This window comes from Gouania willdenowi, chromosome 11, assembly GCF_900634775.1.
Source record: "Gouania willdenowi chromosome 11, fGouWil2.1, whole genome shotgun sequence".
Taxonomy (NCBI): Eukaryota; Metazoa; Chordata; class Actinopteri; order Blenniiformes; family Gobiesocidae; genus Gouania; species Gouania willdenowi.
This window is the reverse complement of record NC_041054.1, coordinates 2,828,603-2,845,194: the sequence shown is the minus strand read 5'-3', so window position 1 is coordinate 2,845,194 and position 16,592 is coordinate 2,828,603. Positions and strand designations below refer to the sequence as shown.

The 16,592-nt window shown below is 35.3% G+C and overlaps 1 protein-coding gene across 1 annotated transcript; it reads right to left on the bottom strand.

Moving 5' to 3' along the window:
* Window positions 1–2,788: 2,788 nt before the first annotated feature.
* On the bottom strand, window positions 2,789–16,242 carry LOC114472533 (class I histocompatibility antigen, F10 alpha chain-like). Its single transcript, XM_028461853.1, has 8 exons — window positions 16,091–16,242; window positions 8,289–8,549; window positions 6,551–6,829; window positions 5,446–5,763; window positions 5,269–5,367; window positions 5,090–5,158; window positions 3,787–3,840; window positions 2,789–3,001 (listed from the first exon to the last, which is right to left on the bottom strand). The coding sequence occupies exons 1-8, from the start codon at window positions 16,161–16,163 to the stop codon at window positions 2,880–2,882; spliced, it is 1,275 nt and encodes a 424-aa protein (XP_028317654.1). The 5' UTR covers window positions 16,164–16,242; the 3' UTR covers window positions 2,789–2,879.
* Window positions 16,243–16,592: the final 350 nt, after the last annotated feature.

The following is a 16,592-nucleotide window of genomic DNA, read 5'->3' as shown; positions in this document are numbered from 1 at the left end:
TGTGCATTAAACTGAACTTTATTCTCAGTGAATGTGGTTGACTGACGTCACGTGACGTGCACCTTTGTTGAGCAGGTTAAAAATGAAAAAGATAAATAAAAAAAATTAAGTTTTCGTCACGGACTCGTTAATAAACGTGTGTTTGAAAGCGTTAAAAAATAATAATAAATGATGTGAAAGTGTTGAAAGAGAGCAGATGATAGTGTTGTAGGTGTAAAGTTGTCCCAGTGTGAATAAGTGAGTCTAACTCCAGGCTGTAAAGTGACGTCAGAGAGCGTCAAACAAAGCTTTCCATTCCTCCTCACATAAAGACAGTAAAGTGTGAAAATGAATGTGGACTGACCTGCTGTCACGCCGGGTGTTCCCAGGAGAAGCACAAAGATGAAGGTGTTCATGGTGGAGGTGAGCACTGACTTCTTTCCTGTGGATCAACACTGTGCGCTCCCAAAACACACAGAGGCGTCACGTGACCATCAGCCTCCTGTTCAGCCAATGGGATTTTTTTCTTCACTGTTACTGGGTAGAAGTCACAAACTCAGGTTCTCCAGCACAGGTGTAATGAGCTTCTTCACACGCAGCTGTTCCTTCTCTTAATCTAATGTGTGAATTCAGGTGAATATGTTTGGGGTGCAGAATGTACATTTCATAGCTGACATATTTGAACATTTCTTTTATTTTCCTCACATTAAGCTTATTTTTATTTAATTTGAGACAGAAATTCATGTGTTCTCATTGTTAACAAAAAATACTGGCATGTACACAAATAAATGTAAATGTAAAATCTCAATATTAAATGTAAATCTAAACATTAAACCTAAAGCTCAAAATTAAATCTAATTCTGAATCTAAATGTTAAATCTAAAGCTAAATATTAAATCTAAATGGTGGAGCCATTTCAGCAGTAGAGGGCGCTTGAGGAGTGGCTCTGCCCTAATCAACCAGAAAAAGAGGCTGTAATGAGGGTCAGGTGTGGTGCTGGAGAACAAACGGTTTTTACCGTGCGATCATGCCGAATGTATGGAGTGTTTTGCTATTTCATACCCTGCAATATCTACAACCTGGTTTTATTGGTCATTTCATCTGCAATAAATGGATTGGAAAATCCAACAGGACTTCAATGCCTTTTGGTACTTCACTTTCTTTATTTTTTGGCCACAATAGCATCCACTCTACACAGCACGCGTAAGCCAACAACAAAACCGCCACAGCATTAAATCTAAATTTAAATGTTGAATCTAAAGCTCAATATTAAATCCAAATGTTAAATGTAAATCTAAATGTTAAATCTAAAACTAAATATTAAATCTAAATGTTAAATCTAAATGTTAACTCCATTGCCAAGTATAAGGCTTAATCTTTATAAGTCATGCAAAGTGGGCAGGTCAGCACCTGACAATCAAGAGGCCACGCCCACATCATTGACTCTGGTTCAGTGAGTGTGGTGGAGGAAGAGACATTGCGGGATTGCGCCGAACTCACAAACTCAAAAGAGCGGTAATGACTGATGTATGGGCAGCACATAAGCTGAGGGAATGTGTGGACAACTGTTCTCACACAGTTCATCAGACATAGATTCACTGAAAGTACCAAAATGCTGTAACCAAAGACATTTGAGGGTGGGGTGTGGGTGTTGCCATCGCCTTCCCACTTCGTATAATTTCTAAACATTTAGCTTTACACCTGGCAACCAATTTCACATTTAGATTTAAATTTATCATTTAGATCTAATATTTACATTTGGATTTAACATTTAAATTTAACATTTACATTTCGATTTAACTTTTACATTTGGTTTTAACATTTAGATTTAACATTTATTTTTCATGTCTACACATTTTTAACAATGATATGAAACATTGTTTTACATGAATTTCTGTCTTAAATGAAAGAAAAGTTAGCTAAATGTGAGGAAAGTTAGCTAAAAGTAAAAAAGTAGGCTATGAAACAGCGACCAAGTTTTTACATTCAGCGCCCCATGAATATGTGACATCATCCATAATTATGTCATTTCATGCTCAACAAGGAATAAACTGTAACACCTTTACACTTTTACTAGAGTTAAGCTTCCCTTTTATTCTACTGACTTTATTAAAACACATTTAACCCCCATAATACAAATATTGACAGCAGTTCACTGAGCAAATACATCAATTCACCCTCTGGAAACCAAAGTCTCAGCATTTATCAAACAGGTGACGTCTGCCCCCCTGTGTGCTCTGAAAACAACTACACAGCAGAGATCCTGGAGACACACACGGATATGACGTTTATATCAGCATTAGTCTGCATGCTTATTAAAAGAAAGTAACGATCGAAACGCTTTTAAAAAAGCTTTAAAAATGACTAAATGTTGTGCCTTGTCTGTGTTTAATATGCCTTCAGCCAATTTCACCTATAATTCATCACATTACTGAAGCGCATTTGTGCAGGTTAAAGGAACTATTTACATTTAAAAGCATGAATGAGGTCATATTTCCTTATATAAATGTATACATTATAGCAGAATTCTATGCATATTGTATCCAGAACTTATTGATACCAATATGGATGCTTGTGAATATATATATATATATATACACTTCTCCTCTTCCTGCTTCTCAGAGCCCCGTTTCATCCGGTTTCCTTCCAGTACCTTGTGTTTCACAGTCAGTGAGAATTGTTACTGAGTGTGGACACTCTTTCTTTTTGTTTCCTGAGGGACCATTGTATTTGTACATCTTCATACCAGAGCTCTGAAATAAACTTACTTTACATATGACATTGTGCAAATTTCCATATCAGTAATCTTTCTAAAATGAATCTCGTTTTTGAGGATGAATATTTCCAGGGATACAGAGTGTACACAGAATGATTAGAAGAGATTTTAAAGAGTGCAGCTTTTAAGATTTTATCAGTGGTGTGTCACTCCCAAAGCTGGAGACGCTTTCTTCGCTGGAGACGCTTTCTTCGCTGGAGACGCTTCTTACAGATGACCTGGAAATGACTGTTAAAACCTTGACATCTGTAAAACAATAAAAACAGAACGTGGGTTAAAAACCAAGTAGTTGTTGATAGAAAAGTCTTTTATATTTATGAAACAGATCAGCAGCAGCATTAACACTGATTCTCAGAGAAATACAATTATGGTCAGAAGGATTTTAATTTCTTCAATAACTTTTTGTGAATTCAGCAAACATGAAGAAACTGTCCAGTTTACACCAGTTATGATACTTAGGGTCTGCACATCCACAAAGAATGGAACTCAATCGCTAATAGAACCAGAATTTACACAGTGCCTGTGGTGGCAGTCGGTGCTATTTTAGCGCCGTATCCTCAAAATAATTTGTTCTAATCATAAACCAGCACTGAACACAATACCATCCTCATGCGCGCTTTTACTTTGAAAACGGCAACTTCCAGTTGCACCGAATGAAAAAACAGTCGTTTATTTTTAGAATCAGATAATGAAAACCAACTGCTATTTAAAGTTTTGTTTAACCATTCTCAAAATCTCTTGAATTTTAATTTTTGAATTTAAAAAAACAAAAATAAATTACGGTAACCACTTATTTTGTTATTTGGTTTCCTTTTGTGAACAGAAAACCCAATGACCACAAACATACATGGACCAGTACACTATAGTGTATGATGAGGATGCACATGACATGAACTATGACCCATGGACCCATTCTGCAGGGATTTAGATTTACAACAAAAACAAATCTCTGTAAACTTTGTTTTTGACTGTAAAACCACACAAATGGTCAAACATAGAGACAGAACAGCATCAGAGGTACATGGACTAACCATTCATCAGTGGACTGTCAGTAGTTTCCACAGGGGGTTTGATCTCCTCTGACACTATGAAGAAAAATAATAATAAAGAAAGAAATCAATGGTTATTAATCCACTAAATCACAGATATAAAGACTGTTAGGGCTTATACTACGAAGCTAGATTTCTACTTATCGCGCTAACTTCCAGGATTTAATCAGTGTGTGCTGTCCTACAAAGCTAGCTAACATATTACGGAGCTAAATCACCATGGTAACTTTCCGCCTCCTGACCAATCAGTTCTCTGTCCAATAAAAGGAGGATCATTGTGAACACGTCACTGTGTGGATCTGATGTGACGCTGACAGGAGAGAAAATATTTAGACATTGATGCAAACCTTTCATTTACCTGATGACATCCTATAGGACACACATAGGCAACTAGTGGCCCGGGGGTCACATGTGGCCCTCGGTCTAATTTTATGTTCCCCCCAAAGTAAATGTAGAAAATCACAGAAAAATACAAAAAATTACTAGAAACTCTTTGTTCTTTCCTGTATTAATGCTCATATCGCTCATTATTCTAAATGCTAACATGAATGTTGATCATGTGACCCTCTGAACAAACACATTTTTTCCAGCCCTGCTGTGATAAAAGTTGTCTACCTCTACTATAGGAAATATAGAGATTTATATCTGATGAACTGAAAGTAAAATAAGTAAAATAAGTTATCTGATAAAGCCTGTGTGCATCGGACGCTTTCAGACCAATAAATAAATAAATTAATGAATTAATTCATGTATTCTGTGGTGATGCTAAGATCCTCAGTCCTGTAAGATGAATATTATCCACCTTATGATTTAGGCTGATCTATATAAATGTAGCATCAGAGCCACAGACAAAGTGAAAGTGAAACTAATCATAGTGTTTGTTTATTCTCCATTTATAATCTCACTAATTTAAGCATTAACACTCATCAATTCCTGCATTATTTACTCTCTGCTTTTACTGCAGCAACAATGTAGTTTTTGGTCTGAATTATGAATTTTAATTCTTCATATTTTTCCTCAATTGTGACGTAAATCTCTCTCCACAGTTTCTCCATGATTGTGATTGGTCTGACGCTGTAATCTACTCCTCTGTCATAAGAGCACACGTAGCCAGGCTGAAATCAACTCACTTAACTTAATGAGTTGTAATCTAGATTCATAGGACAGCTTCTGTCTGACAGACAATGTTTGGTTAGGTGAAGCCCACTAACAGAGATAAATCCAGGATATAATTATCTGGCTTTGTAGTATAAGCCCTTAATGATCAAAGCTCAGATTTATTTACCCTGTCGCTGAATGTTTGGGTTCTTTACTTTCTTCTCTTCTGAGTGAACAAAAAAACCCTTTTTAACACCTACAAAAAAAGAAAATACATCAACAAAAAAGATAATTTAGAGCAAAGTTAAAATACTTTCAATCAAAGTCAAATAAAAATTTTATGAAAACAGTTTTTATTTATTTTACCTGGACAGCTCTTCCTCCACAGGAAGAATCCAGTGATGGCCATCAACAGCAGCACAACAACAAGACCTCCAACAACACCACCTACAACACCTCCAACACCTACACAACAACAACAACAACAGTGTGATGCTGCTTTGTGTGAGTCAGCTCTGAGTGTGAAGTCAGTGAGTCTCTCACCTCCATCAGACTTTCTCCAGTTGCTTAAAATCACACTTTTGTCCAGAGTGACTGTGAGATCTTCCTCCACACCTTTAAGCTGAAACACACAGTCGTACCTGCTCCAGTCTTCAGCTCTGATCAGAGAAATGTTCAGGTCAACGCTCATCTGGAAGCTCCCATCATGGTTGGGGAGCATCTCTCCGTGGTCCACGCCCTCAAACACCTCCTCCTGGTCTTTCCTCCAGAACATCACAGCATAGCGGGGGTAGAAACCTGTAGCGTGGCAGGTGACTGGAGAGGAGGGAGTCCTCTGGAGGAGCTTGATGGAGGGAAGATCTGCAGAGGAAAGAGAAGGAGCACACAGTGAGCTTTAATGATGAAGAGCAGGAGAAGGAAGGAAGGAGGAAGAGTTGATCTGAGAACATCTCAGCCTGAATGTGGTGAAGGAAAGAGTCACTGTGAGCTTTGAACAGCAGCTCATTGAAAGGATGTTCAGTGTGTTACTGCTGCTGTTTGTGCTTTACAGCAAATATCTATGGGACGCCCATTGGAAAGTTGATCATGATGAAATAAACACAAACTTTGAGCAACATTAACAACAAACTACGTCTAAAAAACATGTGAATTTTTTATGTTACTTTTGAACAGATTTACAGCAATATTTGATATTTCCTTTTCTCGTAAAAATATAATGTCAATATTAAATATTAAATGCTAAATCTAAATTATTAAATCAAAATGTTCAATCAAAATGATACGTTTAAATATTACATCTTAATGCTAAAGCTAAATGTTAAATCTAAATCTAAATGATAAATCTAAATGCTAAATGTTAAATCTAAATGTCACGGGTGAAACTGAATATTTAGCTAATATGAAAATTCACCAGATGTACCAAAATAAAAGCTCAATCAAAGGACAAACAAAGACAAGAGTTTAAAGTGAAATCAGTGAAATGTGTGAGAGAGAAAGAGAGAAATCAAAGTGTGTTGTTGTGTAGAGAGAGATACAGATACAGGTGATTTACACTCACTGTGATCACACTTTTCATTCTAACAGATAAAGACAGAGGAACATTGTTGTGTTCATGTGTCTGCAGCAAAGGAAGCTCAGGGGAGTTTACCTGTTCTCATCAGGGAGCTCCGCCCAGCGTTCACGTACTTCTTCAGCCAATCAGGACAAATCTGAGTATAGTAGTATTTATAGTCTGACATCATAGCCATGTCATGGTCCCACTTGACTTTAGTGATGAAAGCCTGTTGTTTGGCAGCGATCCATGTCTCTTTTTTCAGGTTCAGACTGATGAAGTCTTCTCCATCATAACCATACTGATCATAACCATCAACATCTCCAGTCTCATCATCCCATTCACAGCCATACATATACTGGCCAATATGAACACCTGAGAGAGACAGACAGAGAGCACATTAAAGACAAAGTGAGTCACAGACAGTCTGTCATCAACACACACACATTATTGATCATGAATCCACAAATAGATGAAGATTGTTCTAAAAATGTGTCTGATCTGATTGTAAATGTGTTTCTATTGATCATCTGTTTGATTCTTTACCAAATCCTTTCAGCACTGCAGGCCTCCATTCTGACATGGAGCCACTTTAAAGACTTTTGAAGCCTGAATGTGAACAAAGATCTAAAAGTTGGATCCAGTTTTAGGAGCAACACAAAACACAGCTGCATTACTTTATCTCACCAACAGGAGGCGCTACTACATGTGACTGTGGAAACAGAAGAGCTTCAAGTCTCTCACTGACACCTTTAAGGTCATCACATCCACAATACACAACAATGGAGAATCTAGTGACTCTGAGGGACGACAGAGGAAGTGCTGACATCAGCATTTTTCCAGCTTTGGGAATGGTTCCTGCAGCATTCACTTAGTGATGCTGTGCTTTCTATTCAGGGTTTGAAGGAGACGTTTTCAGTGTGTGTCCACACCAGTGTTGGGCAAGTTACTCTAAAATTGTAATACATTTTATTTTACTAGTTACAGGCATGAAAACGTACCATATTTGTATTACAATATTACCATCTCCAAAATGTAACAGTTACACTACTTTAAGTTACTTCTAGCTAATATCACATTTATGTTTTGTGGAGTCATTTTAAAATACTAATGTTATTACATTGATATAATTACAGATTAATATCTACAAATGTGACACCACAAAACATTTGCCTTTTTCTAACAATATTTTATTGACCTTTGAATCAGTTTTCATAACCTTAACATATTATTATTTAACAATGTAAACATATAATTAATACTTGAAAATGTGCAACATTTGCAAAACAATGTCTAAACATAGGCTAGCAAAAACATCCTCTAGGAATACAATCATAAAACAAATGGCTGGAAATGTAAACTATAACTGTAAATAATTTTTAATCTAATTGAAATAAGACATAAAATTTACCTCAGAGCCAAAAAGGTTATATACCAAATAAAAGTTTATATAACTTAAACCAAAACCTTTTGTCTAAATAATATAATATCCATGTGGCTATGCTCACGTCCTAAGTTATTCTATCAAAACAGAGTTTCTTCTTCTACGCCAGAATTTATGGTTCCGTCTTTCATTTTCATTTGAATGTCAGTGGAATTCATTAAAGTCTACATGTAACTTAAGATTTTAACGAGTAATATATTGATGATTTTTGTTTCAGGAATGCGTTATATTATTGCCTTACTGAAAACAGGAACATATTACTTTAACTAGTTACTTTTGTAATGTGTTACTCCCAACACAGGTCCACACGTCTGTTTACAGCGACACAACAAGCATTAACACACACTGTCACACATCAGCATTAGAAAGAACAAGAGAACTTTAACAAACCTCCAGTTTGGTTGAAACGCTGCTTTGCAATTTCAATGTTGTCTTTGAACCTTTGCTGATCATCCATGAATTTACCAGTCTCTCTCTTCCAGTACTGTTGATCTGTTATGTCTTTCATCCAGTCCTGTTTTGGCACTGCTGTCCTGTTGTTACTGTCGTAGTGAATAATCTGAACATCATCAACATAACCAACAACCACAAACTCTGGGAAGTTTGGTACGTCAGAGGAAGCCGTGTAGAAATATCTCAGAGTGTGCAGCACTGTAAGAAAAAGTCAGAGTCATTCATTCAGATTTACAACTTATTGATTGTATTTTTCAATGAAAAAATACAATCAATAAGGTCAAACATCAGCACAAACCAACAAAATCACAAAAATCTTCAGCCACTAAGGGGGAGGAGTCAACTACATTATCAGAGTTTATTACAGTGAACCCAAAAACAATAGATGAAACTGTTCAACAGCTAAAGGCCTGACATATACAGTACTTAACATATTTTACACTACGGTTATTACAAGTTGCTGAACAATTAATAGGTGTGGTTAAATAATTATGCCGATTTCAGCCATTAATAATTAATCAACATCGGCTGATTATTTGTTCTGGCTCTAATATGTAACTTTTTGCTGTGAGGAGTTACTGCTGTTCTATGCTGTTTTTGCCAAGGAAGAGAGCAGATGTGTTTTCAGAGCTCTCCGGGAAAGCTATACTCCCGTCTGATAACGCGACCTTGACTACCAGCGAGCAGCGACCAGCTGCATCTGAAGAGAGAAAACTGGGCCCAGACATGCCACCAAAAATGGAAGAGAACTTTAAGCTATTCAAAGAAGAGCTTAAAGAAATGATTAAGGACATGAAACAGGAGATGAGACAGGATCTCATGTCCTTAAGACAGGAACTATCTACGAAGATGGAGAACATGACGAATGCCTTGGAGAAATCATTGAAAATACTGGAGAATGATGTCAAGGTACTGAAAGAAGAAAATGTAAAGAATGCAGAAAAGATAAAAACGCTGGATGCGAGGGTTGAAGATCTGGAAAGAAAAGAAAGAGAAAAGGATGTCATCATCACGGGCCTAAAGATAAGGCCAAGGAGCTACGCCAGTGCAACAAGACAAACAGAGGATCTGACCATCGAAGACGAAAAATCGATTGAAGAACAGGTGATTGATTACCTGGACTCGAAAGGCATTGAAGTGAACCCAGACAACATCAACTACTGCCAGCTGCTGCCAAAACGCAAAGACACCAGAGATGTGAAAATTACATTCACCAACGTGAAATATAAAGCTGAAATAATGAGACAAGGAAGAAAACTTGTGGGAACGATGGTGTTTATGAACGAGAACCTGACGAAGCAGAATGCAAGTATCGCATGGAAGGCACGCCAACTGAAGAAAGGAGGAAAAATTGTGAAAAACTGGACCAGAGGCTGCAGGATTTACATCACACCCCCAGGAGGAGAAAATGGAAAACCCGTTCTAGTCCAAAGGATGGAAGACCTGGAAAAATACGAATGAGGTGCCTAAAAGCCAAGAACACTGATAAAAATCATGGATATGGACAGAATCACTAAAAATCATCCGCAACATCATCAACATCAACAACGGGAGATTAATCAAGTAGACCCAAATAACTTTTCACATTGGAAACAATACACGAACTGCCATTACTACACAGAGAATGACTTCAAAGTGGAAAATAAGAACGAAAAAGGTCTGTCACTTGTTCACTGTAATTGTCGCAGTATGTATGCAAATTTTGAAGACATTAAGGATTACATCTCTACTTTGTATAGGTTTGACATAATAGCACTATCAGAAACTTGGATGAATGAAAAAAAAGGCATGGATTTTATGATAAAAGGATATAAATTTGTCTATAAGAACAGATTACATAAGCCAGGAGGAGGGGTAGCACTATTCATAAAAGAAAATATAGATATGGAGATTATAGAGTCTTTGAGTTTAACTGTGGAAGAAGTAATGGAATGTATAACAGTGAAAATTACAAGTCCAGAGGGACGTAAGATAATAATCTGCTGTTTGTATCGTGCACCTGACTGTAAAATAGACATATTTAATGAGAAACTAACTAAAATGATAGAAGAAATCAAAAATAAGAGATTACTGATATGTGGAGACTTCAATATAAACATTTTAAATCCTTTAAAAAATACACACATTGAAGACTTTGCCAATTGCATGTACACAAATGGATTAAAACCTCTCATAACGCAACCAACCAGAATTAATAAACACAGCTCAACACTGATAGATAACATCTTCACAAACATACAAAAGACAGATATAAAGAGTGGTATATTAATAAATGACATCTCTGATCATTTACCAATATTTATGATACTAAACGCAAAAGAGAAGAAGAACCGTGAAAATCATAACACACAGACATACAGGAGACTGGAAGGAGAAAAACAACTAGAAAACTTTAAACAACAGATAAAAAGACAGACGTGGGAGAGTGTTTTCAAGGAAGAAGACGTGAACGTAGCGTATGACACATTTACAGACACAATAACGACAATATACGATAAATGCTGCCCTTTGAAACAAATAACAACCAAAAGTAAAATAAACAATGTACCATGGATTAATAAGAAAATAGCCAACGTATGCAAAAAGAAAAACATATTATATAAAAAATATATAACAGAAAAAACATTAAAAGCAGAAATACGTTATAAAAAATACAGAAACAAAGTTAATAATTTACTAAGAGAAAAAAAAAGAGAATATTATGAAAAACAATTAAAAGAGAATAAAAACAAAAACAAAAAATTGTGGGAAATAATAAACAACATAACCATGCGTAAATGCAAAGAAAAAAATGCAGACCATTTTATAATAAACAATGTAAAAGAATACAATAAAAACATAATAGCACAAGAACTCAACAGTTTTTTCATAAATACTGGAAAAGACATAGAGAAAGGAATAAATAAACACCCAACACTTAAATGGAACCATTTTGACAATGAGAAGAAAGACATTGATAAGTACCTTGTACTCGAAGAAGTAACAGAAGCAGAGGTGGACAGAATAATCACTACCTGTACCTCAAAAAAATCCAGAGACGTTAATAATCTAACTATGAGTCTAATAAAAACCATAACAGCTGAAATAACCCCGCCACTAACATATATAAGTAATCTATCATTCAAGAATGGGGTTTTCCCAGAAAAAATGAAAATTGCAAAAATCAGACCGATTTACAAGGGTGGAGAAAAATGTAATTTCACTAATTATCGACCTATATCAATATTACCACAACTATCAAAAATTCTGGAAAAACTGTTCATGAACAGACTCGACAAATTTATAGAAGACAATAATATACTACATGAAGTACAATATGGGTTTAGAAAAGGACGTTCAACAGCAATGGCTATAATTGACATCACGGAGAATATAAGAGAAGCTTTAGAAAAAAAACTATTTGTATTCGGAATTTTTCTGGACCTAAAAAAAGCCTTTGACACAATTAATCATGATATTCTAGAAGAAAAACTTCAAAATTACGGAATAAAGCGCAACGCCTTAAAATGGATTAAAAGCTATATGACAAATAGGAGACAATATGTTGACTTTGAAGAACACACATCAAAATGCCAAACCATACAATGTGGTGTTCCACAGGGTTCAATTTTAGGGCCAAAACTGTTCATTCTATACATAAACGACATTTTCAAAGTCACAAATTGCCTCAAACTAACGTTGTTTGCAGATGACACAACCATTCTATGCTCAGGCAAAGACATTAAAACTCTAATAGAGTCAACAAATGAAGAACTATTAAAAATTCAAACATGGTTAGATGTAAATAAACGTCAGTAAAACAAAATTCATTAACTTTGGAAAGAGAAAAAAAACAGGAGATATAAGACTGAAACTAAACAAGGAAATAATAGAAGAAGTAAAAGAATATAGAGCACTAGGAGTGTGGATGGACGACAAGCTGACCTGGAAAAAACATATACAACTAGTTAAAAACAAAGTTGCCAAAAGCAGTTACATCCTATGGAAGCTTCAACAAATCCTACATACCAAATCACTTAAAACAATATATTCTTCACTCATAGCATCGCACTTAAATTACTGCTCTGAAATATGGGGTAATAACTACAAAACGTATCTTGAACCACTATTTAAACAACAAAAAAAAGCTATAAGAATTTTACATAAAGTACCACACAACACACACACAAACGATTTATTTGAGAAGTCAAAATACCTAAAACTGCAAGAAATAATACACTACAACACACAAATACATGCATTTAGGGCTTCATCAAAAAAATTACCACATCAAATCCAAAAACGTTTCACATACAATGAAAATCCCTATGAATTCAGACATAATAATGTGTTTAGACCAAACAGGATCATATCAAACGTTGGCAAACATAGTACTGTGTATAGAGCCATGAACCTCTGGAACAGTCTTGACGCAGAGACACAACAGTCCGATAATCTGAAACAATTTAAGGAGAAAACGAGGAGGACATTTCTACATGCATACAGATCTCAAGTCAACTCTCCATTGAAGAACTTCACGTTTGGAGAGTTGGAGGAACGTAAACAACGACTGGAAAAGAAAGCTCGTGGAAATACGGAGGAAAAAGACTGTGAAGAGGAGTAACAACAGGAACAATGACTGCAGACGCGACCACCACAAAAAAAAAAAAAAAAAAAAAGAGGACAAAAAACAAACAAGGGAAGAAACGAGGTTGGATGTAAAATTATCTGTGTTCAAATTAGGGGACGGATCTAGATAAGCATAATGCTTTTTTCCGTCGCCCTTTCCGGCATGAAAAAGGGAAAAAAAAAAAAAAAAAAAAAACAATGATGTGATTTTGCTCTGAATGTCAAATGAATTTCTGTGAATGCAACCATGTCGGAAATGAACTGAATAAATAAATAAAAAATAATGCTGTGCTTTATAAGTTGCTACAGTAACCTATGTTTAACAATTTTGAGTTTTTATCCTTTAGTAGCTTGTATTTATTTATAAACAAACCTACATTTACCTAAAACTCTGACTGGAAAACACTCAAAGACTCATTTTAATTTGAACACAAAGTCAATCTTTGTGTGTGAACTTTATCAACGGTCATTGAATTTTCTGTTCAGAAAAGTGAATCCAAAAACAAATAAACAATTAATCATTTGATTTTTTATTTAAAATTGAAAAACAGAACCAAAAATAGGCATTTTTTTGTTTTTGTCTTCTGGAATTTCTTTTTTCATTATGGTGAGACAGGAAGTTGTTCTTTTCAAAATAAGAGCACATATGAGGACCACATTTTTCTGTGCAAAAACATCCAAAATCTCCTCACATCTTGCTGACAAACCCCTTCCACTCACACTTTGGTGCAATATATTTGCAGTGTTTTTTGTCTTGTTTTACCATTTCAAAAATAATTTCAGAATACAGTTCCAAAGACATTTTTAAACAGCAGGAAAAATTTAGAGATAATTTATATATTTTGGCACCAGAGATACAGCAGCGTCCTCATATATGTGCTCTTATTTTGAAACAAAACAACTTCCTTTCTCACCATATTAAAAAGAAAGTGTCTAATCGTACGGTTGCCGTACGGACAACCCCCGGTGCTATTGGTACGTTTACCGAAGTACACGTACGTAGCGTGTTAAGGTTAGGTCATAACCCTATATCGCAACAATTTTTTACAGTTAGGTTTAGTCTTAGTCACATGACCTAAACTGGCCAATGAGGGGCGCTGCGTACAGATAGAACCAGAGCCGTATAGAGAGAGAGTTGCGACAACAGAGGTTTATTCCATAAAGGAAGGTTAACAAACTCTCAGTCTATCCATAAACTCTGGGTCAACATACCCCGCGATGGGAAACTCTGGGTATCAGATTCCATTACAGCTGGTATGAAGTGGGTTAATCAACCCTGAGTATGTAAACCTTGGGTTACTTACGTGCACGCGCGCGATAAAAAGCCATCATCAATGGATCGAAGATGACTCAAACTGCCATGGCAACCACCAGGAAAATAGTGATTTATTCACCGTAATGGGTGAAATAAGCCGGTGTTTGAGGAATATGAGCCTGTTCTAAAGGTGCGTTCAGTCTTCAGTGACTATAGTGGCTTAAATCACCTGTAATTAGTCACTTTTTGGTCGCTTCATCACTTCAGTGACAGCATGGGATGACTGCATAGAGAGCCCTCCTGTTACACTGGATATAAAGACAGTAAATGCCGCTTGACATTGCATCATTTATATTGATTTTTAATGTAATATTGTCGCCAGAGTCATCTATACGTCCCAAAAAATGTCATAAAAAAATACTGTAGCGGGACTTGAACCCGCGACTTCTAAGCGCAGCGTCATAATTCAACAATTAAACAATATAAAACAAAAATCGAGCCTTAAAAGTGGATTCATTTAAATGATCATCTCCTTCTTTACATTATCCACAGGTTTGTATTCAGTGAACTTTACTACAGACGTCAGTAGATGTTTTAATGTAGATCAACCTCTCAGTGAGTTTCACTTAATGATCTACATCTACAATGTTATAAAGAAAATTTATAACATTGTTATAAAGACTGAATTTTGTCCCGGAAGTTAGTGGAGGGCCATTCAAATCCATTGATTCCTAGTGACATAACTGGGATTTTTGGTAATTTGTTGTCAATAACTGCATTGATTTACAATATTTATACAGTACACCATATATATGTTGATGTAGTCCCATAAATTTTTTCCTTCAATGTAAATTTGTATTAATGATTAAACAACTTACCTGCTTTTTTGACATAGTTAAGGCCAACATTAATTTGGTTAAAAATTGTGTTAATATCCATTATATAAAATATGTATTGCTTTGAATTTTTATTTTGTCTGTTTATGTGGTATTTCCTTATTTTAATGTGTTTTTGGAGTTATTTTCAGTGTATTTGTGTGAGTTTTTGAGTCATTTTTCTGTGTTTTTGTTGTTATTTTGAGAAATTATTTGGGTCACGTGGTCTGTGTCTTTAAGGGAGCTTAATAATTGATGTCATCATTTAGATTGTTCCATATTTCGACAACCTGAACTGAAAGGCACCTTTCTTTTGTAACTGTTCTCAATTTGTGTTTTTTTTTTATATCTGTATTCCTCACTATAGAAGCTAGCTATCTGTTCTTTTTTTTTTTTTGACATAGTTAAAGCCAACATGCTAATTTGGTTAAAACATGTGTTAATATGTATTATATACAGTATGTATTGCTTTGAATTTTCTTTCACTTAAAAAAAAAGGGGGGGGGGGGTCATTAAAAAACACCACATGTTAATGGGTTTAGATACGCTGATAAAAATAATAATAATATCTAATATGATTATTCAAACGTCTTATAGTTAAAAAATTGCTCACTTCCGGGACAAATCGTGAGGCTTCATGAGCCGCCATTGTTGTAGAACAACGAGCCACTAAACAGCTCTGGATAAAACCATAGAATGTCAAACGTACGGATAGCCATTGCCTATTTAAAAAAAATGGCGTTTTTTGTTTTGTTTTGTCCTCTGGTGTTTCTGTTTTTTGGTAGGAACAAAAATTTAAAATCAACAGATTTTTAAATGTTTGTTTATCACTTCTTCACCCTGAAAAACCTGTAGTTTTTCAGTTTGAAAACGAAAATCAAATAATAATTTTAAACAGTGACCAATAATAAATCGTTTTGTTTCAATAATTTGTACATAAAACATATGTCCTGAGAATAGAAACAATTCTAGAAACCATGTTAAGATTAAATCAAACTTACCTGAAGTTACAGGAACAGACAGCAGACTCAGACTCAGGCAGAGAAACAAAAATAGCCAAAATGAATTCTTCATTTTGGCTGTTTTTGTTTCTTTCACATTTATCTCGAAGGTTCAACGCTGCGTCAGAAGAGCAGGCGCGGTTGTTCTTGTTTCCTTTTTCCTGAAGCCCTTTGAGGGTGGATTAAAAAAAACAAAAAAAACACGTTCTTGGTTTCTCTCCACCAATAGGATTTCACAGAGGACGTTACGTCATCTGTCGCCAACTAAAAGGGAAAATCTCAGGTTGTCAAAACGAAACTTAAACTGTGAGACGTTTCACGTTGGCTGTAAACAAGAAGTATGTCTTCAAGTAAAACAGACAAACATGCAGGAAGACATTTTATAAGTCAAAGCTCAGTTTTAAAAAGTTTAAATCTTACAGTATTTATTTTAATTAGAAGATGTTTTACATTTACAAACCCAACAATCAGTTATTATAGTTAGTTAAAGATGACAATTACT

What these genes read in the sequence shown, in the direction of transcription:
- LOC114472533 (XM_028461853.1), bottom strand. Translation starts at nt 16,163, where the DNA reads ATGAAGAATTCATTTTGGCTATTTTTGTTTCTCTGCCTGAGTCTGAGT. An exon ending in GCGTTTCAACCAAACTGGAG is followed by an intron (nt 6,830 to 8,288) that starts GTTTGTTAAAGT and finishes TGTCTCTCTCAG; the next exon opens with GTGTTCATATTGGCCAGTAT. An exon ending in TGACAGTCCACTGATGAATG is followed by an intron (nt 3,002 to 3,786) that starts GTTAGTCCATGT and finishes ATTGTTTTACAG; the next exon opens with ATGTCAAGGTTTTAACAGTC.